The sequence below is a fragment of the Chanos chanos genome, chromosome 10, assembly GCF_902362185.1.
Source record: "Chanos chanos chromosome 10, fChaCha1.1, whole genome shotgun sequence".
Taxonomy (NCBI): domain Eukaryota; kingdom Metazoa; phylum Chordata; class Actinopteri; order Gonorynchiformes; family Chanidae; genus Chanos; species Chanos chanos.
In genome coordinates, this window is record NC_044504.1 from 406,215 (window position 1) to 429,642 (window position 23,428).

At 40.9% G+C, this 23,428-nt stretch overlaps 1 protein-coding gene across 3 annotated transcripts in view; it reads left to right on the forward strand.

Moving 5' to 3' along the window:
• Positions 1-23,428, forward strand: part of kalrna (kalirin RhoGEF kinase a) — a 185,556-nt gene that overhangs the window by 119,728 nt on the left and 42,400 nt on the right. For all 3 annotated transcript variants that reach the window (XM_030787300.1, XM_030787301.1, XM_030787303.1), the window contains exons 19-33: positions 104-253; positions 959-1,073; positions 1,305-1,420; positions 1,879-2,001; positions 2,244-2,426; positions 5,229-5,347; positions 5,520-5,586; positions 5,821-5,930; positions 6,234-6,303; positions 7,803-7,892; positions 14,390-14,482; positions 16,863-16,974; positions 18,369-18,559; positions 19,067-19,168; positions 23,030-23,172. In XM_030787300.1, the coding sequence (XP_030643160.1) occupies positions 104-253; positions 959-1,073; positions 1,305-1,420; positions 1,879-2,001; positions 2,244-2,426; positions 5,229-5,347; positions 5,520-5,586; positions 5,821-5,930; positions 6,234-6,303; positions 7,803-7,892; positions 14,390-14,482; positions 16,863-16,974; positions 18,369-18,559; positions 19,067-19,168; positions 23,030-23,172 (1,784 nt within the window). The remainder of the gene's footprint in view (positions 1-103; positions 254-958; positions 1,074-1,304; positions 1,421-1,878; positions 2,002-2,243; positions 2,427-5,228; positions 5,348-5,519; positions 5,587-5,820; positions 5,931-6,233; positions 6,304-7,802; positions 7,893-14,389; positions 14,483-16,862; positions 16,975-18,368; positions 18,560-19,066; positions 19,169-23,029; positions 23,173-23,428) is intronic.

Genomic DNA, 23,428 nt, shown 5'->3' on the forward strand with positions numbered 1-23,428 from the left:
TTCCAGGCCAGCACAAACAATATTCAACAGTTCTGCTCCAATGAAGAGAATAACAGGTGTTCATGGTGGTGATGGTTGTGTGTGTGTGTGTGTGTGTGTGTAGGTGTGCAGTGTGTTGGAGAGTTTAGAGCAGGAGTACAGGAGAGAAGAGGACTGGTGTGGAGGACATGATAAACTGGGCCCTACAGCCGAGACAGACCATGTCATGCCCCTGATCAGTAAACACCTGGAACAGAAAGAAGCATTCCTTAAGGTATACACACACGCACACACATACGTATGCAAACACACACACACACATACGCAGATATAAATGTATGTACACATATCTTCCAGGTAAATCCTGATTATGAGCACACCCGGCTGTCGGAAGAAGTGAATAAGAGGGTTTCTGTTTAGTGTTATTTAAAGCACAGCTCTCATTGGAACAGAGCAAACCCTCACCTGTGTTAGGTCAGAACTCCAGTAAACGAGAGGAGAACATTAGGAGAGGAGAAGGCTGTTGTGTTGTGTGGGCCTGAGCTGGTTTTGGGCAGTCAGTCAGTCTGTCTGGTTTTGGGCAGTCAGTCAGTCTGTCTGGTTTTAGGCAGTCAGTCTGTCTGGTTTTAGGCAGTCAGTCAGTCTGTCTGGTTTTGGGCAGACAGTCAGTCAGACTGGTTTTGGGCAGTCAGTCTGTCTGTCTGGTTTTGGGCAGACAGTCAGTCAATCTGGTTTTTGGCAGACAGTCTGTCTGTCTGGTTTTGGGCAGACAGTCAGTCTGTCTGGTTTTGGGCAGACAGTCAGTCAGTCTGTTTTTGGGCAGACAGACAGTCAGTCTGGTTTTGGGCAGACAGACAGTCTGTCTGGCTTTGGGCAGACAGACAGTCAGTCTGTCTGGTTTTGGGCAGACAGACAGTCAGTCTGGTTTTTGGCAGACAGACAGCTGTGTGAGAGATGTGCACATGTGTCTGTGTTTCAGGCCTGTACTCTGGCACGGAGAAACGCGGAGGTCTTCCTTAAATACATCCACCGCAACAACGTCGGCACAACAGGCGCCGCTGGCCACACCCGTGGCCCTGAGCAGCAGGTCAAAGGTAAGACTCAGGGTTCACCATCACTAGAGACTTAAAAACTGATTATTCTAAAAGAACTGAAATAACCACAAGTTTCTAATTTTATGGTACTTCATTTTAATTGTTCTGAGGCGGTCTGTCTGTCTATGTCTCCGTGTGGATGTGTGTGACCCCATCTACCCGGTCTTTGTTGTATCTAGACAGTAAAGACGATGGAAAGTGAATGATGATGTGTATGTTACTGGTTCTCAGCGATCCTGAATGAACTGCTACAGAGAGAAAACAGGGTTCTGCACTTCTGGACCATGAAGAAACGCCAGTTAGACCAGTGCCAACAGTATGTTGTGTTTGAACGCAGTGCTAAACAGGTGAGTGTCAGTGAGTCTCAGGTGAGTGTCAGTGAGTCTCAGGTGAGTGTCAGGTGAGCCTCAGGTGAATCTCAGTGAGCCTAAGGTGAGTGTCAAGTGAATGTTAGTGAGCCTCAGGTGAGCCTCAGGTGAATGTCAGCGAGCCTCAGGTGAGTGTCAGGCAAATGTCGGTGAGTCTCGGGTAGGTGTCAGTGAGCCTCAGGTGAGTGTCAGGTGAGTGTCAGTGAGCCTCAGGTGAGTGTCAGGTGAATGTCAGCGAGCCTCAGGGTGAGTGTCAGGTGAGTGACAGTGTGCGCCCTATGTTCATATGACTTGTAATTTCATATATCTGGTAACATAGAGGCCTCGTGGTAACAGTGTATGTTTTCAGTGCCTAACAGAGACCCTTCTGGGGGAGAGAAAAAAATGAGTGCTCTCTCTCTCTCTCTCTCTCTCTCTTCCTCTCTCTTCCCCTGAAGGCATTAGAATGGATTCAGGAAGAAGGAGAATATTATCTCTCCACTCACAGCCCCCCAGGGGAGACAAATGAAAAAACACAAGAGCTTCTGAAAGAGCATGATGAATTCCGGGTCTCAGCCAAGGTAAAAAAACACACACGCAGACACACAGCTACTGCTTTACATGCTAGTCTCTCTCTCTCTCTCTCTCTCTCTCTCAAATCACTGTCAAATTACCCTCAGAATGTTTTTCCTCACTCATGTCCTTCCTAATGGTATTCAGTCAGTGACAGCCATCTGCTCACACAACACTCAGGATGAACCATACACAGATGCACGTACACACACGCTCAAATATGCACTGACTCAAATGTCCTGTCCCTTAGCAAACAAAGGAGAAAGTGAAGATTCTGATCCAGTTGGCTGACAGTTTTGTGGAGAAGGGCCATATGCATGTGGCCGAGCTGAAGAAATGGGTCACAGCAGTAGACAAACGGTACCGGGACTTCTCACTCAGGATGGCAGCATATGGTAGCAGCCTAGAGGAAGCCCTGGGTATCAGCTCTGAGGTCAGAGACCCCTCCGTGGACACTGTGTCTTCACCTCACACATCCCCATAAGGCCCCTCTATCTCTGCTCATAAATGTCTCGTTTTAAATGATCATACTTTTAGAAAGGTTTTAAATGGTCATACTTTTAGAAAGGTTTTAAATGGTCATACTTTTAGAAAGGTTTTAAAGAAAAAAAATTGCCTCACATTTCCATGATCTTTCGTGCCAGTCTTAGTGCTGACTGGTCCAGTTTTTTGTTACCTCAGTGGGATTGTTACTTTTACCAGTATTTAACGTTTGTTATATTCAAGGTTACAATTAAAAATTCATTTGAGTGTTTTGAAATGCAGTCATGCGTCACTTAACGTCCAAAATGCATTCTGTGAAATAGGACGTCATGTGATTTGGACATTGTGTGTGCACCATATTTTATACTTATATGCTGCTGCCTACGAGTTGAAGCATACACAGTTATATGGTAAACTTTTTATTTGTAAGTAGGAAAAGTTCACAGTAACAGTAGAAAGTAGAGCGCATGCATAAGCCAGTCACACAGGCGTTTATTATGTCTGTTAAAGCATATGTGTTATGGTTTATATATGTAGGCCACTGTACCAATATTCACCTGACAGTGCAGTCCCTGTATATACGAGAGTGATGAGATACACACGCGCGGGAAGCTGCTGCATTCGCTACGACCCACTCTCCGATCGGGATTTCTGAACTCTATTATAACCTTATATGACCTATATGCACTCGGACATTCCCCTATATAACCTTATATGACGTATATGCACTCAGACATTGCCTTATTGTAACCTTATATGACGTATATGCACTCAGACATTGCCTATTATAACCTTATATGACGTATATGCACTCAGACATTGCCTATTATAACCTTATATGACGTATATGCACTCGGACATTGCCTATTGTAACCTTATATGACGTATATGCACTCGGACATTCCCCTATATAACCTTATATGACGTATATGCACTCGGACATTGCCTATTATAACCTTATGTGACGTATATGCACTCTGACATTGCCTATTATAACCTTATATGACGTATATGCACTCGGACATTGCCTATTATAACCTTATATGACGTGTATGCACTCGGACATTGCCTATTATAACCTTATGTGGCGTATATGCACTCGGACATTCCCCTATATAACCTTATATGACGTATATGCACTTGGACATTGCCTATTATAACCTTATGTGACATATATGCACTCGGACATTCCCCTATATAGCCTTATATGACGTATATGCACTCGGACATTCCCCTATATAACCTTATATGACCTATATGCACTCGGACATTCCCCTATATAACCTTATATGACGTATATGCACTCGGTCATTGCCTATTATAACCTTATATGACGTATATGCACTCGGACATTGCCTATTGTAACCTTATGTGACGTATATGCACTCGGACATTTCCTATTATAACCTTATATGACGTATATGCACTCGGACATTGCCTATTATAACCTTATATGACGTATACGCACTCGGACATTGCCTGAACGGACGTTATGCTGTGCATGACTGTATTTATTTCAATGAATTCCTTTCAAACCAAATAACAAAATGTACAACCCAATTGTAAGTCGAACCTGCACAACCAGGCGTAATAAGAGGCAATGAGAGAAAGTCAGTAGCTGAATTCAGTACCACGAACATTTCATTTGATGTATCAAGCACAAAATGGGGACCGGCCTTACACGTTTGAGCTGTTTAACTTAGTGGACTGGTTCAGTTCAAACTGTAATGGTTGTCACAACAGCTGAGTAACAGTTCAAAAATAATGTATATTTTCATTTTCTTAGGAGCAGATTAGAGTTAATATTATTGAGCCAGATTTAGCTGTGTTGTCTGGTGTCTGAACTCCGATGTCTCTGCAGCTCAAACCACATTTATATGTTGTGTTAGTTCAGATATTCGGTTACGTGAGGCTACAGAAAATGTGACTCTAACTGAACTGTATTAACTTGCTCTACGACCTCCCCTGTTTGACTTTTGACGTTCACCTACCCAAAAGCTTTTATTAAAACACACACATACAGTTTCTCATTATCCTGAAAACACACACAGACAACATCTTTTTTTCTATGAAAGTATGTCAGTTTAAACAAACTTCTGCTGATCTCCACTCTCAGAGTAATACATGTCGTCAGCCAGCACCGGCTGACATTAGCTTTACTAATCTGGCCTTCACACAAAGGAAGTCCACTCATGTTTTTCTCATGTATTGGAGGAAACGCCTGTAAAACTCCCTTTGACAGTGACAGAGTGGTAATGAAATGGGCCTGATGTTACTGGCTTTGGTATGCAGCCATACCCACTGACGTCAGGTAACATTGCACTGGCCATGACACAAATGTTACAACTACAGTAATTCAGTTCTGTTCACTTTTAATTTGCACTGCGCTTTTTACAGCAGCCATTGTCTCTGAGCAGTTTTTACAGGACACTATGCCTGACCCTCCAGTGAGCAGTGCTTAGTATGTCTGGAACATGGGAACTGCCTTTGGCTGAAATCGTAAGAATCCTTAAAGAAACAGGAAAACATGAGACCTGAGAAAAGTCTCTTTACAGGAACAAAACGGGAAAATTCAACATCCTCTGGTCATCATCATCAGGCAGGGTCAGGATCTGGTTTCAGGTGTTTAGTTAATTCTCCCTGGGGGAGGTGTCAGTAGTCAGACTCAGGGCTTGATCCTGTTGGCTGTTGAGTGGAGCTGTGAGGTTGTGGAGCAGTGCTCTGAGTGGCAGTGTCTCTGTTTCACTAACAGAATAATAAGGAGCTGGAGCTAGACATCATCCCTGCTAGCCTAACTGACCCTGAGGTCAAACTACGCGACCCCAACCATGAGGTTGATGAGGAGAAGAGGAAATCTGCCAGGAAGAAAGAGTGAGTGTGTTCTCTGCAAGCGTCTTTTTTCTTTGGGGTGAGAGAGATGGTTTTGGCGTGTAAAGGAGACTGGGCTGTTACTGGTACTGGAATAAACATTGAGCTGTGAGTGGTGTACATTCTCCTGAGCCTCTGTGAACTGTAATAGGGAAAAGAGTGACTCTTCCCACAGGTTCATAATGGCAGAACTGCTGCAAACTGAAAAGGCCTATGTCAGAGATTTACATCAGTGTTTAGAGGTAAGAACATTTCTAACAGACTAAAGCTGTGTTGTTCATCATAATGCTGAGTTATAGGAGTTCACTTCAGTCCATGTTTCCTCTGTGTGTGTGTGTGTGTGTGTGTGTGTGTGTGTGTGTGTCTCTGCACATGTGTGTGTGTGTGTCCGTGTGTATGTGTGTGACTGTGTGCTCATGCGCGTGTGTGTGTGTGTGTGTGTGTGTGTGTGTGTGTGTGTGTGTGTGTGCACGTAGACATACCTGTGGGAGATGACCAGCGGTGTGGAGGAGGTTCCTCCTGGCATCCTTAACAAAGAGCACATCATCTTTGGGAATATACAGGAGATTTATGATTTCCATAATAAGTAAGGAGCTATTTTTTCCCAACGGGTTTTTATCCTGTTGGTAGCAAACATGATATACCTGTTTAAGTTTTGTGTTTTGATTCTTGTTTGTTGTCGACATTGTTATAGTTGTTTAGTTTTTGATCCTGTTTTGTTGTAAACCTTTGTTAGATCTGTTTAGTTTTTGTGACTAGTCCTTGCTGTTGGAGAGGCATGCTGCTCTCTTGTTCTGACTGATGGATCTCAGAAATGTCTTACTTTTTATATCTCGGCGTAAATGTGCATATATGAGCCTAATTTCCACATGGTTTTCTATGATTCCAGCATATTCCTTAAAGAGCTGGTCAATTACGAGCAGTTACCTGAAGATGTGGGGCACTGTTTTGTCACGTGGGTAAGATCTCTGTTTTTGTTTACTGGGTTTTACAACAAAGTACTGCATCCTCAGAACATATGCCAGAAGTAAGAAGGTAAATGGTCCTTTTATGAGAAGATCAAATGGAAAAAAGTTATATCTTACCAGACCCCAGTGCGGCTGACATACACAGTAATAAAACAGTCATAAAGAAGAAAAACAACTAAAACAAAAACATCATCAGTCCATGGACTATCACGCCAGTAACTCCGCATCAGAGTCTCACACCAGCCAGACCACAGTGAATACGTAACCATTGACTCCCCAAACCTCCTCATAACCATCAACTCCCCAAACCTCCTCATAACCATCAACTCCCCAAACCTCCTCATAACCATCGACTCCCCAAACCTCCACATAACCATTAACTCCCCAAACCTCCTCATAACCATCAACTCCCCAAACCTCCTCATAACCATCGACTCCCCAAACCTCCACATAACCATCAACTCCCCAAACCTCCTCATAACCATCAACTCCCCAAACCTCCTCATAACCATTGACTCCCCAAACCTCCTCATAACCATCGACTCCCCAAACCTCCACATAACCATCAACTCCCCAAACCTCCACATAACCATCAACTCCCCAAACCTCCACATAACCATTGTCTTCCCAAACCTCTTCATAACCATCGACTCCCCAAACCTCCAGAGATGCCTCAGTCAGGAGTGTGTGGAAGATTAATCTTTTTTTAATATACAGGAAGAATGAACCCCCTTACTGTCCAGAGGGGTAAAATCTCTTTAGTGTGATGCCTTTAAACATGTTAGTTATGGGCTACAATAGTTACACAGTGTGTGTGTGTGTGTGTGTGCGTGTGTGTGTGCGTGTGCGTGTGCGTGTGCGTGTGCGTGTGTGTTTGTGTGTGTATTTTGTTTATTTAAGGAAGATGTGTTTTCCTCATACATCAAAAACTGACTGTATTGACCAGAAATCAAATCCAATATTAGACGCTGTTAGTTGTTACACGCTTTCTGATATATACTGTAACCGGCTGTGAGTCATACCTGTGTTCAGCCGGTGGTCAGAGAGAGGTGAGCAGGCAAGTGGGGAGGCAGGCAAGCGGACAGGCAGGCAGGAAGGCAAAGGGGTAGGGAGGCAAACAGACAGGTATGCAGGCAGGTGATATACAGTTGTTAAATCAAATTTGCTGGAAGGGTTGAGTGATAAGTGTTAAGTGTAGAAGCGGAGAAGTGGCAAGCGGAAAAGTGGAAAGGCGGCAAAGTGAAAAAGTGGAAAAGCAAAAAAAAACTGTTTGTTCATCAGCGTCCTCTTGTGTCTATAAACTGTGAGGCTCTCTTGGGCATATGGAAGACGCCATCTTAACTTTTTTGCGGTATGTGACAAATGTCAAAATAAAAGTCTTGAACCAAAGGCAAGTGAATCTAAATCAAAATACAAGTGTCTCTCAAGGAAAATAAATTCCAACTGAAACTTGGCTCCTACGCTGACTTTATTACTTTATTTTCTTCCAGGCAGACAAATTCAACATTTACGTGACATACTGTAAAAATAAACCAGACTCCAACCAGCTCATCCTAGAACATGCCGGAAGCTTTTTTCATGTGAGTGAAGCACAGTTCTCCTCTCATCTCTAATGTCTCATTTCCTCTTTACTCTGCTGTGTCTGTGTCTCTTTACTCTTCTGTGTCTGTGTCTCTTTATTCTTCTGTGTCTGTGTCTCTTTACTCTTCTGTGTCTGTGACTCTTTATTCTTCTGTGTCTGTGACTCTTTACTCTTCTCTGTGTCTGTGACTCTTTACTCTTCTGTGTCTGTGTCTCTTTACTCTTCTGTGTCTGTGACTCTTTACTCTTCTGTGTCTGTGTCTCTTTACTCTTCTCTGTGTCTGTGTCTCTTTACTCTTCTGTGTCTTGTCTCTTTACTCTTCTGTGTCTGTGTCTCTTTATTCTTCTGTGTCTGTGTCTCTTTACTCTTCTGTGTCTGTTTCTCTTTACTCTTCTCTGTGTCTGTGTCTCTTTACTCTTCTGTGTCTTGTCTCTTTACTCTTCTGTGTCTGTGTCTCTTTGCTCTTCTGTGTCTTGTCTCTTTACTCTTCTCTGTGTCTGTGTCTCTTTACTCTTCTGTGTCTTGTCTCTTTACTCATCTGTGTCTGTGTCTCTTTGCTCTTCTGTGTCTTGTCTCTTTACTCTTCTGTGTCTGTGTCTCTTTGCTCTTCCGTGTCTGTATCTCTTTACTCTTCTGTGTCTGTGACTCTTTACTCTTCTCTGTGTCTGTGTCTCTTTACTCTTCTGTGTCTGTGTCTCTTTACTCTTCTGTGTTTGTGTCTCTTTACTCTTCTGTGTCTGTGACTCTTTACTCTTCTGTGTCTGTGACTCTTTACTCTTCTGTGTCTATGTCTCTTTATTCTTCTGTGTCTGTGACTCTTTACTCTTCTGTGTCTGTTTCTCTTTACTCTTCTGTGTCTGTTTCTCTTTACTCTTCTGTGTCTGTGTCTCTTTACTTTTCTGTGTCTGTGACTCTTTACTCTTCTCTGTGTCTGTGTCTCCTTACTCTTCTGTGTCTTGTCTCTTTACTCTTCTGTGTCTGTGTCTCTTTGCTCTTCTGTGTCTTGTCTCTTTACTCTTCTGTGTCTGTGTCTCTTTGCTCTTCCGTGTCTGTATCTCTTTACTCTTCTGTGTCTGTGTCTCTTTACTCTTCTCTGTGTCTGTGTCTCTTTACTCTTCTGTGTCTGTTTCTCTTTACTCTTCTGTGTTTGTGTCTCTTTACTCTTCTGTGTCTGTGACTCTTTACTCTTCTGTGTCTGTGACTCTTTACTCTTCTGTGTCTATGTCTCTTTATTCTTCTCTGTGTCTGTGACTCTTTACTCTTCTGTGTCTGTGTCTCTTTACTCTTCTCTGTGTCTGTGTCTCTTTACTCTTCTGTGTCTGTGTCTCTTTACTCTTCTGTGTCTGTGTCTCTTTACTCTTCTGTGTCTGTGTCTCTTTACTCTTCTGTGTCTGTTTCTCTTTACTCTTCTGTGTCTGTTTCTCTTTACTCTTCTGTGTCTGTGTCTCTTTATTCTTCTGTGTCTGTGTCTCTTTGCTCTTCTGTGTCTTGTCTCTTTACTCTTCTCTGTGTCTGTGTCTCTTTACTCTTCTGTGTCTTGTCTCTTTACTCATCTGTGTCTGTGTCTCTTTGCTCTTCTGTGTCTTGTCTCTTTACTCTTCTGTGTCTGTGTCTCTTTGCTCTTCCGTGTCTGTATCTCTTTACTCTTCTGTGTCTGTGACTCTTTACTCTTCTCTGTGTCTGTGTCTCTTTACTCTTCTGTGTCTGTGTCTCTTTACTCTTCTGTGTTTGTGTCTCTTTACTCTTCTGTGTCTGTGACTCTTTACTCTTCTGTGTCTGTGACTCTTTACTCTTCTGTGTCTATGTCTCTTTATTCTTCTGTGTCTGTGACTCTTTACTCTTCTGTGTCTGTTTCTCTTTACTCTTCTGTGTCTGTTTCTCTTTACTCTTCTCTGTGTCTGTGTCTCTTTACTTTTCTGTGTCTGTGACTCTTTACTCTTCTCTGTGTCTGTGTCTCCTTACTCTTCTGTGTCTTGTCTCTTTACTCTTCTGTGTCTGTGTCTCTTTGCTCTTCTGTGTCTGTGACTCTTTACTCTTCTGTGTCTGTGTCTCTTTGCTCTTCCGTGTCTGTATCTCTTTACTCTTCTGTGTCTGTGTCTCTTTACTCTTCTCTGTGTCTGTGTCTCTTTACTCTTCTGTGTCTGTTTCTCTTTACTCTTCTGTGTTTGTGTCTCTTTACTCTTCTGTGTCTGTGACTCTTTACTCTTCTGTGTCTGTGACTCTTTACTCTTTTGTGTCTATGTCTCTTTATTCTTCTGTGTCTGTGACTCTTTACTCTTCTGTGTCTGTGTCTCTTTACTCTTCTCTGTGTCTGTGTCTCTTTACTCTTCTGTGTCTGTGTCTCTTTACTCTTCTGTGTCTGTGTCTCTTTACTCTTCTGTGTCTGTGTCTCTTTACTCTTCTGTGTCTGTTTCTCTTTACTCTTCTGTGTCTGTGTCTCTTTACTTTTCTGTGTCTGTGACTCTTTACTCTTCTCTGTGTCTGTGTCTCCTTACTCTTCTGTGTCTGTGTCTCCTTACTCTTCTGTGTCTGTGTCTCCTTACTCTTCTGTGTCTGTTTCTCTTTACTCTTCTCTGTGTCTGTGTCTCTTTACTCTTCTCTGTGTCTTGTCTCTTTACTCTTCTGTGTCTTGTCTCTTTGCTCTTCTGTGTCTGTGTCTCTTTACTCTTCTGTGTCTGTGTCTCTTTGCTCTTCCGTGTCTGTGTCTCTTTACTCTTCTGTTTCTGTGTCTCTTTACTCTTCTCTGTGTCTGTGTCTCTTTACTCTTCTGTGTCTGTTTCTCTTTACTCTTCTGTGTTTGTGTCTCTTTACTCTTCTGTGTCTGTGCCTCTTTACTCTTCTGTGTCTGTGTCTCTTTACTCTTCTCTGTGTCTGTGTCTCTTTACTCTTCTGTGTCTGTTTCTCTTTACTCTTCTGTGTTTGTGTCTCTTTACTCTTCTGTGTCTGTGCCTCTTTACTCTTCTGTGTCTGTGACTCTTTACTCTTCTGTGTCTATGTCTCTTTATTCTTCTGTGTCTGTCACTCTTTACTCTTCTGTGTCTGTGTCTCTTTACTCTTCTCTGTGTCTGTGACTCTTTACTCTTCTGTGTCTGTGTCTCTTTACTCTTCTGTGTCTGTTTCTCTTTACTCTTCTGTGTCTGTGTCTCTTTACTCTTCTGTGTCTGTGACTCTTTACTCTTCTGTGTCTGTGTCTCTTTATTCTTCTGTGTCTATGTCTCTTTATTCTTCTCTGTGTCTGTGACTCTTTACTCTTCTGTGTCTGTGTCTCTTTACTCTTCTCTGTGTCTGTGTCTCTTTACTCTTCTGTGTCTGTGTCTCTTTACTCTTCTGTGTCTGTGTCTCTTTACTCTTCTGTGTCTGTGTCTCTTTACTCTTCTGTGTCTGTTTCTCTTTACTCTTCTGTGTCTGTTTCTCTTTACTCTTCTGTGTCTGTGTCTCTTTATTCTTCTGTGTCTGTGTCTCTTTACTCTTCTGTGTCTGTTTCTCTTTACTCTTCTCTGTGTCTGTTTCTCTTTACTCTTCTCTGTGTCTGTGTCTCTTTACTCTTCTGTGTCTGTTTCTCTTTACTCTTCTGTGTCTGTTTCTCTTTACTCTTCTGTGTCTGTGTCTCTTTATTCTTCTGTGTCTGTGTCTCTTTGCTCTTCTGTGTCTTGTCTCTTTACTCTTCTCTGTGTCTGTGTCTCTTTACTCTTCTGTGTCTTGTCTCTTTACTCATCTGTGTCTGTGTCTCTTTGCTCTTCTGTGTCTTGTCTCTTTACTCTTCTGTGTCTGTGTCTCTTTGCTCTTCCGTGTCTGTATCTCTTTACTCTTCTGTGTCTGTGACTCTTTACTCTTCTCTGTGTCTGTGTCTCTTTACTCTTCTGTGTCTGTGTCTCTTTACTCTTCTGTGTTTGTGTCTCTTTACTCTTCTGTGTCTGTGACTCTTTACTCTTCTGTGTCTGTGACTCTTTACTCTTCTGTGTCTATGTCTCTTTATTCTTCTGTGTCTGTGACTCTTTACTCTTCTGTGTCTGTTTCTCTTTACTCTTCTGTGTCTGTTTCTCTTTACTCTTCTCTGTGTCTGTGTCTCTTTACTTTTCTGTGTCTGTGACTCTTTACTCTTCTCTGTGTCTGTGTCTCCTTACTCTTCTGTGTCTTGTCTCTTTACTCTTCTGTGTCTGTGTCTCTTTGCTCTTCTGTGTCTTGTCTCTTTACTCTTCTGTGTCTGTGTCTCTTTGCTCTTCCGTGTCTGTATCTCTTTACTCTTCTGTGTCTGTGTCTCTTTACTCTTCTCTGTGTCTGTGTCTCTTTACTCTTCTGTGTCTGTTTCTCTTTACTCTTCTGTGTTTGTGTCTCTTTACTCTTCTGTGTCTGTGACTCTTTACTCTTCTGTGTCTGTGACTCTTTACTCTTCTGTGTCTATGTCTCTTTATTCTTCTGTGTCTGTGACTCTTTACTCTTCTGTGTCTGTGTCTCTTTACTCTTCTCTGTGTCTGTGTCTCTTTACTCTTCTGTGTCTGTGTCTCTTTACTCTTCTGTGTCTGTTTCTCTTTACTCTTCTGTGTCTGTGACTCTTTACTCTTCTGTGTCTATGTCTCTTTATTCTTCTGTGTCTGTGACTCTTTACTCTTCTGTGTCTGTTTCTCTTTACTCTTCTGTGTCTGTGTCTCCTTACTCTTCTGTGTCTGTTTCTCTTTACTCTTCTCTGTGTCTGTGTCTCTTTACTCTTCTCTGTGTCTTGTCTCTTTACTCTTCTGTGTCTTGTCTCTTTGCTCTTCTGTGTCTGTGTCTCTTTACTCTTCTGTGTCTGTGTCTCTTTGCTCTTCCGTGTCTGTGTCTCTTTACTCTTCTGTTTCTGTGTCTCTTTACTCTTCTCTGTGTCTGTGTCTCTTTACTCTTCTGTGTCTGTTTCTCTTTACTCTTCTGTGTTTGTGTCTCTTTACTCTTCTGTGTCTGTGCCTCTTTACTCTTCTGTGTCTGTGTCTCTTTACTCTTCTCTGTGTCTGTGTCTCTTTACTCTTCTGTGTCTGTTTCTCTTTACTCTTCTGTGTTTGTGTCTCTTTACTCTTCTGTGTCTGTGCCTCTTTACTCTTCTGTGTCTGTGACTCTTTACTCTTCTGTGTCTATGTCTCTTTATTCTTCTGTGTCTGTCACTCTTTACTCTTCTGTGTCTGTGTCTCTTTACTCTTCTCTGTGTCTGTGACTCTTTACTCTTCTGTGTCTGTGTCTCTTTACTCTTCTGTGTCTGTTTCTCTTTACTCTTCTGTGTCTGTGTCTCTTTACTCTTCTGTGTCTGTGACTCTTTACTCTTCTGTGTCTGTGTCTCTTTATTCTTCTGTGTGTGTGTCTCTTTACTTTTCTGTGTCTGTGTCTCTTTACTCTTCTCTGTGTCTGTGTCTCCTTACTCTTCTGTGTCTGTGTCTCTTTACTTCTCTGTGTCTGTGTCTCTTTACTCTTCTGTGTCTGTTTCTCTTTACTCTTCTGTGTCTGTGACTCTTTACTCTTCTGTGTCTGTGACTCTTTATTCTTCTGTGTCTGTGTCTCTTTGCTCTTCTGTGTCTTGTCTCTTTACTCTTCTGTGTCTGTGTCTCTTTGCTCTTCCGTGTCTGTGTCTCCTTACTCTTCTGTGTCTGTGTCTCTTTACTCTTCTGTGTCTGTGACTCTTTACTCTTCTCTGTTTCTTGTCTCTTTACTCTTCTGTGTCTTGCCGTCCATCCTGTTTGTGAAAAGTCATTTCAAACCCCTGCCAATTGTAGGATATATTGGCTAATTATTACTGTTGTTGGTTCGTTTATTTGTAATTAATTCATCTGTAATGATTATCAGCAGTTCTGTGTTAGTGTAACCTTCCAGTCCATTTAAATGACCTCTGGAGAGATAGAGGTAGCTTTATTTTAGAGTAAAACAGAAACCACACTGTGGTCTCTAGTTGTGTACTTGTTCAGTGGAGTGGTACCCTGTCATAAATGGAAGTGTATAAGATCTGTAACACACTGGTGTGTTTCTGTGGTTGGATCATTGTTCTGGGTGCTGGGGTGAAGGTTTGAAAGGGTTTTAACCACGGTTTTGGAATAAATGGTTGGCTGTCAGAAGAGGTTCCCCTGTTACTCAGTGCCACACTCCTGATTTAATGACTTTGTGAAACACATCACATTTCCCCAAAAAGTTGGAAATACAAGAATTCATCATGTGACAGACCAAAGACAAATTTCATGATCGTCAACATGAATGAGGTCATCAGACAACAGCGAATCCTAAAAATGATGCCACTACAAAATCCATTCTAGAAGCTGTTTTTGTTTAACTGATTCATTTTACATTTTCATAACTGTAATTCTGCTTCATCTTACTGTTTCATAACTGTAGCTCTTAACTGAATGACAAGAGTATCTCACTTTCCCAAGGAGACTGCTCTCTTGGTGGATGGCCCATGTTCTGAACCATATGTTCTGGTCTGAATGTTGTCTTAACATTGTCCTAACATTGTCTTAAATGTGACCCTGGTTGTGTATGCAGGATATACAGCAGAGGCATGGTTTGACAAACTCTATATCCTCCTACCTGATCAAACCAGTGCAGAGGATCACCAAATATCAGCTTCTACTCAAGGTACCGTCTCCAACACAGCAGTACCCTTACACTGCATAACTCACAAATTGCCCTGAGGAAAGCCACCGACATCAAAGAGCTTCATCTCTCTCTCTCTCTCTCTCTCTCTCTCTCCCTCCCTCTCTCTCTCTTTCTTTGTGCCCCCCCCCTCTCTCTCTCTCTCTCTCTCTCCCTCCCTCTCTCTCTCTTTCTTTGACACTCCCATCTGTGTGCAATACATAATACATTCAAATAATACATTTCCACTTGATTAAGAGCCAAAATGATTATATTTTGAGTTTGCAGTGTCTCACACTCCTTTTTTGTTTTTTGAGCTTAACACCATGTAGTGGCTGGAATGACATTAACAGATAAAGCCAGGTGATGCTACCTGGAGGGTGTGGCCAGAGCAGGAAGAGACAGTCTTTGACCTCACATCCTCCTCAAGCCCAGGCTGACACAGACACTGCTCCTGCTTTGTTTTAGTTCATCCTCCTTTTCATTTCAGTTTTCAACCCCCCCAGCATTGTGTTCTTTTATCATTTGTAAAAAATATTTCTTTATTTCCTGAACAACATCTTTCTGTGGACCTTGGACTGTTTTGGGTGAGGAGAGTCAGACATTTTTGCTCAGCCACCATAGTGGTTATCAGTAGGAAAAGAAATAACCACTACAATCTCGGTACAGTTAATTTGGATTCATCTGTATTAAGTAATTATCTCAGTATAGTTAGTTTGGATTCATCTGTATTAAGTAATTATCTCAGTGCAGTTAATTTGGATTCATCTGTATTAAGTAATTATCTCAGTACAGTTAGTTTGGATTCATCTGTATTAAGTAATTATCTCAGTACAGTTAGTTTGGATTCATCTGTATTAAGTAATTATCTCAGTACAGTTAGTTTGTATCAGGTACCCCATATGATGTTCGATATGTAAACATCTTTTTTTGTTTAGATAGTGTCTGATGAAGTAAATAAACAGACAACCTGTGGTGATTTGTTATTAAATTTGGAAGGAAAATGTAAAAAATAATTATGTGATATCCACACTAGGCAGGAAATTGACTGAACTATATATAAGGGAACCGACAGAGTTGTGTGTAACAGAAATGACTAAAATCTCTGATGGAACAAATCGCAGATCGAGGTGTGTGTATATAGGGGCCATTCGATGTCAAATCAGATGAGGCTGTTGCAGCTCCGTCTCTGATTTTGTTCAAACCTCGTCTATATCATGAATGGGTCCCAAAACCAAGGCCTGTAAAATATTTCTGTTCAAATCCTATGTTGTCATATCTTTTCATCCCTTGATATTATTTCATTTTTGTAGCCTCAAAAACGCTTATTTGGGAAGCCACATTTGGCATTAATATCTTGATAAATGTTGTTCCTAGCCTCAACTTTGTAGGATGGAAGACAAACATGTTCTCAGTATGACTGAACCATTAAAAGCCTGTGCTGCATGCCATTTTATTTTTGTAAGGTCCTAGATTTGGGTTTCATGTTCTTACTAGCTACCCCATTTTGGTCCCATGAAAATGACCCGAAAAAAGCTACCACGCCTTGTTTTATTCTTAAAAACTTCATGTCCATCAGTGGTAGAGGCGTCAAATATTGGCACAAAATTAATAAAAGACTGTATCTGCAGAAAAAAATAATGATTGATACTATATGGATGCAAATCTAGCACCTTATAGAAAATCAATAGGCATGCAGTAAATGCGTTGTATTTACAAACATGTTTTCAGTCATACTGAAAACATGTTTGTCTTCCATCCTACAAAGTTTGGTGAAGCTAAGAATGATACTTAAGACATTAATGCCCGAACATGGCTTCCCAGATAAGTCTTTTTTTGTGAATATAAAAATTAAGAAATATCCAGAGCCAAAAAAAATATATAAAAACATTGGAATTGAGCAAAAATATTTTACAGGCCTCAGTTTTGGGACCCAAACATTATATAGACAAACTTTGAACAAAATCTGAGATGGAGCAACAACCGCTTTCCTGGATTCTGTCTGATTTGATACGGAATGACCCATGTATATGTATATATATATATATAGTACCATTCAAAATTATTGGAAAACCTGTTCAAAATTAACAAGACTTACATTTAGTACTATTTGATGCTTTATTTACACAACTGCTGGTTACATGTAATTGCTGCAAAAGGCGGTCACACAAAATATTGAATGGGATCTTGCTAAAAAAATTTACAGCACAATAGTCTGAGACTTTAAAATTGTTTGTTATGGTCTAATTGTTTAACCAGCAGTTGTCTAAATGATGTACCAAACAGTACTTTAACAGTTTTATTAATTTTGAATAGGTTTTCTAATCATTTTGACCAGTGCTGTATATATCTGTGTGTGTATGTGTCTGTGTGTTTGTGTTAGGAGTTGCTGAGCTGTTGTGAAGAGGGGAAGGGAGAGATTAAAGATGGTCTGGAGGTGATGCTGAGTGTTCCGAAGAGAGCCAATGATGCAATGCACGTTAGCATGCTGGAGGGTAAAACATCACATCCCAAAAAACACATCACATCACATCCCAAAAAACACATCGCATCCCAAAAAACACACATTAAATCCCAAAACCACACATCACATCCCAAAAAACACACATCACACCACATCCCAAAAAACACACATCACATCCCAAAAAACACACATCACATCCCAAAAAACACATCACATCACATCCCAAAAAACACATCACATCACATCCCAAAAAACACATCACATCCCAAAAAACACACATCACATCACATCCCAAAAAACACATCGCATCCCAAAAAACACACATCACATCACATCCCAAAAACACACATCACATCACATCCCCAAAACACACATCACATCCCACAAAACACATCACATCACATCCCCAAAAAACACACATCACATCCCAAAGAAACACACATCACATCCCAAAGAAACACACATCACATCCCAAAAAACACACATCACATCCCAAAAAACACACATCACATCCCCAAAAACACATCACATCGCATCGCATCCCAAAAAACACACATCACATCCCAAAGAAACACACATCACATCCCAAAGAAACACACATCGCATCCCAAAAAACACATCACATCCCAAAAAACACATCGCATCCCAAAAAACACACATCACATCCCAAAAAACACACATCACATCACATCCCAAAAAAAACACATCACATCCCAAAAAACACACATCACATCACATCCCAAAAAACACACATCACATCACATCCCAAAAAACACACATCACATCACATCCCCAAAACACACTTCACATCACATCCCCAAAAACACATCACATCACATCCCCAAAAAACACACATCACATCCCCAGAAAACACACATCACATCCCAAAAAATACATAATATCCCAAAAAACACACATCACATCACATCCCCAAAAAACACACATCACATCCCCAGAAAACACACATCACATCTCAAAAAACACACATCACATCACATCCCAAAAAACACATCACATCACATCCCCAAAAAACACACATCACATCACATCCCAAAAACACATAATGTCATTTACATAACAGCTGTACAGACAGACAACATGACACACCAGCAGCACCACAAGCACTTTACACCAAGACACTCAAACCTAAAAATACATATTACCATTCATCACTGAACAATCAATAGTACAATTAATCAGATATGATTCTTCAGACCTGAATGAATTTATCTGTGCGCATCAAACCAGAGGTCACATTTGTACCTTTTCAAACTACTGTTCCAAGCCCCGTTATTTTGGCTGTAGCTCGGAGGCTTGCCTCCCATTTGAGGTCTTATGCTTTATTATGAACAGTTAAGCATGTGTTAGCTGTAATGTTAGAATGTGTGGAGAGATGGGAGTGGACACAGCTGTCATGTCTCACAGGGTTCGATGAGAATCTGGATGTTCAGGGAGAGCTGATCCTACAGGACACATTCCAGGTCTGGGATCCTAAATCCCTGATCCGAAAGGGCCGTGACCGCCACCTCTTTCTCTTTGAGTTCTCCCTCGTCTTCAGCAAGGAGATGAAAGACTCAGCAGGACGCACCAAATACGTCTACAAGAGCAAACTGCTGGTAGGACAGGATCCCTGATCTGACTTCAGTCTCACACAGCTAAACCTTTCTCCTCTTTACATTGCTCTTCTTTAATATCTGTTTTCTTTGGAAGAGGGAAAAAGCCATGACTAGAGCTTGTGTAGTGGGTTACCACCTTCTCAGTCCCAGCATGTCTCCGTCATACCAGATATCAGGCCAGCATATCAGGCCGGCTGCATCTGTCTGACATCTGAAGTGTGTGTGTGTGTGTGTGTGCGTGTGTGTGTCTGATGACATAAACTGGCCTCATTCTACATTCATTAACAGTGAATATCCACTCATCTCAGACAAGCTGCTCTGCTTTAGAAGAACAATGGTATAATTGCGTCTCTCATAGACTGAGTGTTGTCACCTGTAGAGACTATCTGGTGTTTTGTAAAGCTGTTTTCCTGGTGCTGTCTTGTCTCTTAGTGTTGCTACAGTACTGGTTGTATAGAGTTTATGTGGTTGTTTGAAAGTTGTTGTTGTTGTTGTTGTTGTTGTCAGACATCAGAGTTGGGGGTGACAGAGCATGTTGAAGGAGACCCCTGTAAGTTTGCGCTGTGGTCAGGCCGCACGCCATCCTCAGACAGCAAGACTGTGCTTAAGGTAAAAACACACGTCACTGTCCTTTTAGACTGTGCTTAAGGTAAAAACACATGTCACTGTCCTTTTAGACTGTGCTTAAGGTACAAACACATGTCACTGTCCTTTTAGACTGTGCTTAAGGTAAAGCACATGTTACTGTCCTTTTAGACTGTGCTTAAGGTACAAACACATGTCACTGTCCTTTTAGACTGTGCTTAAGGTAAAAACACATGTCACTGTCCTTTTTGACTGTGCTTAAGGTACAAACACATGTTACTGTCCTTTCAGACTGTGCTTAAGGTACAAACACATGTCACTGTCCTTTTAGACTGTGCTTAAAGTAAAAACACATGTTACTGTCCTTTTAGACTGTGCTTAAGGTACAAACACATGTCACTGTCCTTTTAGACTGTGCTTAAGGTAAAAACACATGTTACTGTCCTTTCAGACTGTGCTTAAGGTACAAACACATGTCACTGTCCTTTTAGACTGTGCTTAAGGTAAAAACACACGTCACTGTCCTTTTAGACTGTGCTTAAGGTAAAAACACATGTCGCTGTCCTTTTAGACTGTGCTTAAGGTAAAAACACATGTCGCTGTCCTTTTAGACTGTGTTTAAGGTAAAAACACATGTCGCTGTCCTTTTAGACTGTGCTTAAGGTAAAAACACATGTCACTGTCCTTTTAGACTGTGCTTAAGGTAAAAACACATGTCACTGTCCTTTTAGACTGTGCTTAAGGTAAAAACACATGTCACTGTCCTTTTAGACTGTGCTTAAGGTAAAAACACATGTCACTGTCCTTTTAGACTGTGCTTAAGGTACAAACACATGTCACTGTCCTTTTAGACTGTGCTTAAGGTACAAACACATGTCACTGTCCTTTTAGACTGTGCTTAAGGTAAAAACACATGTTACTGTCCTTTCAGACTGTGCTTAAGGTACAAACACATGTCACTGTCCTTTTAGACTGTGCTTAAGGTAAAAACACACGTCACTGTCCTTTTAGACTGTGCTTAAGGTAAAAACACATGTCACTGTCCTTTTAGACTGTGCTTAAAGTACAAACACATGTTACTGTCCTTTTAGACTGTGCTTAAGGTAAAAACACATGTCACTGTCCTTTTAGACTGTGCTTAAGGTAAAAACACATGTTACTGTCCTTTTAGACTGTGCTTAAGGTAAAAACACATGTCACTGTCCTTTTAGACTGTGCTTAAGGTAAAAACACATGTCACTGTCCTTTTAGACTGTGCTTAAGGTAAAAACACACGTCACTGTCCTTTTAGACTGTGCTTAAGGTAAAAACACATGTCACTGTCCTTTTAGACTGTGCTTAAAGTACAAACACATGTTACTGTCCTTTTAGACTGTGCTTAAGGTAAAAACACATGTCACTGTCCTTTTAGACTGTGCTTAAGGTAAAAACACACGTCACTGTCCTTTTAGACTGTGCTTAAGGTAAAAACACATGTCACTGTCCTTTCAGACTGTGCTTAAGGTAAAAACACATGTCACTGTCCTTTTAGACTGTGCTTAAAGTAAAAACACATGTTACTGTCCTTTTAGACTGTGCTTAAGGTACAAACACATGTCACTGTCCTTTTAGACTGTGCTTAAGGTAAAAACACATGTCACTGTCCTTTTTGACTGTGCTTAAGGTACAAACACATGTTACTGTCCTTTCAGACTGTGCTTAAGGTACAAACACATGTCACTGTCCTTTTAGACTGTGCTTAAAGTAAAAACACATGTTACTGTCCTTTTAGACTGTGCTTAAGGTACAAACACATGTCACTGTCCTTTTAGACTGTGCTTAAGGTAAAAACACATGTTACTGTCCTTTCAGACTGTGCTTAAGGTACAAACACATGTCACTGTCCTTTTAGACTGTGCTTAAGGTAAAAACACACGTCACTGTCCTTTTAGACTGTGCTTAAGGTAAAAACACATGTCGCTGTCCTTTTAGACTGTGCTTAAGGTAAAAACACATGTCGCTGTCCTTTTAGACTGTGTTTAAGGTAAAAACACATGTCGCTGTCCTTTTAGACTGTGCTTAAGGTAAAAACACATGTCACTGTCCTTTTAGACTGTGCTTAAGGTAAAAACACGTCACTGTCCTTTTAGACTGTGCTTAAGGTAAAAACAAATGTCACTGTCCTTTTAGACTGTGCTTAAGGTAAAAACACATGTCACTGTCCTTTTAGACTGTGCTTAAGGTACAAACACATGTCACTGTCCTTTTAGACTGTGCTTAAGGTACAAACACATGTCACTGTCCTTTTAGACTGTGCTTAAGGTAAAAACACATGTTACTGTCCTTTCAGACTGTGCTTAAGGTACAAACACATGTCACTGTCCTTTTAGACTGTGCTTAAGGTAAAAACACACGTCACTGTCCTTTTAGACTGTGCTTAAGGTAAAAACACATGTCACTGTCCTTTTAGACTGTGCTTAAAGTACAAACACATGTTACTGTCCTTTTAGACTGTGCTTAAGGTAAAAACACATGTCACTGTCCTTTTAGACTGTGCTTAAGGTAAAAACACATGTTACTGTCCTTTTAGACTGTGCTTAAGGTAAAAACACATGTCACTGTCCTTTTAGACTGTGCTTAAGGTAAAAACACATGTCACTGTCCTTTTAGACTGTGCTTAAGGTAAAAACACACGTCACTGTCCTTTTAGACTGTGCTTAAGGTAAAAACACATGTCACTGTCCTTTTAGACTGTGCTTAAAGTACAAACACATGTTACTGTCCTTTTAGACTGTGCTTAAGGTAAAAACACATGTCACTGTCCTTTTAGACTGTGCTTAAGGTAAAAACACACGTCACTGTCCTTTTAGACTGTGCTTAAGGTAAAAACACATGTCACTGTCCTTTCAGACTGTGCTTAAGGTAAAAACACATGTCACTGTCCTTTTAGACTGTGCTTAAAGTAAAAACACATGTTACTGTCCTTTTAGACTGTGCTTAAGGTAAAAACACATGTCACTGTCCTTTTAGACTGTGCTTAAGGTAAAAACACATGTTACTGTCCTTTTAGACTGTGCTTAAGGTACAAACACATGTTACTGTCCTTTTAGACTGTGCTTAGGGTAAAAACACATGTCACTGTCCTTTTAGACTGTGCTTAAGGTAAAAACGCACGTCACTGTCCTTTTAGACTGTGCTTAAGGTAAAAACGCATGTCACTGTCCTTTTAGACTGTGTTTAAGGTAAAAACACACGTCACTGTCCTTTTAGACTGTGCTTAAGGTAAAAATACATGTCACTGTCCTTTTAGACTGTGTTTAAGGTAAAAACACATGTCACTGTCCTTTTAGACTGTGCTTAAGGTAAAAATACATGTTACTGTCCTTTTAGACTGTGCGTAAGGTAAAAACACATGTCACTGTCCTTTTAGACTGTGCTTAAGGTAAAAACACATGTCACTGTCCTTTTAGACTGTGTTTAAGGTAAAAACACATGTCACTGTCCTTTTAGACTGTGCTTAAGGTACAAACACATGTCACTGTCCTTTTAGACTGTGCTTAAAGTAAAAACACATGTTACTGTCCTTTTAGACTGTGCTTAAGGTAAAAATACATGTTACTGTCCTTTTAGACTGTGCTTAAAGTACAAACACAAGTCACTGTCCTTTTAGACTGTGCTTAAGGTAAAAACACATGTCACTGTCCTTTTAGACTGTGTTTAAGGTAAAAACACACGTCACTGTCCTTTTAGACTGTGCTTAAGGTAAAACACATGTCACTGTCCTTTTTGACTGTGCGCATAGTTAAACAGATATGTTAATGTCCTCTTTGACTGTGTGCATAGTTAAATAAATAGTTAGGTGTTTTGAGAGTTTGCTGATAAATCCTGCTCTGTTTTTCTCTGTAGGCGTCTAGTATTGATGTGAAGCAGGACTGGATTAAGAACATTCGGGAGGTGATTCAGGAGAGGATGGTTCACCTGAAGGGGGCACTAAAGGAGCCCATTCAAATACCCAAAACTCAAGCCAAGCCACGTACTACTGCCAAGAGGTTTGATCTTTTGCTCAGTCACTTGTTCTCTCTCTCACTTATTCTCTCTCTCACTTGTTCTCTCTCTCACTTATTCTCTCTCTCACTCATTCTCTCTCTCACTTATTCTTTCTCTCACTCATTCTCTCTCTCACTTATTCTCTCTCTCACTCATTCTCTCTCTCACTTGTTCTCTCTCTCACTTGTTCTCTCTCTCACTTGTTCTCTCTCTCACTTATTCTCTCTCTCACTTATTCTCTCTCTCACTCAATCTTTT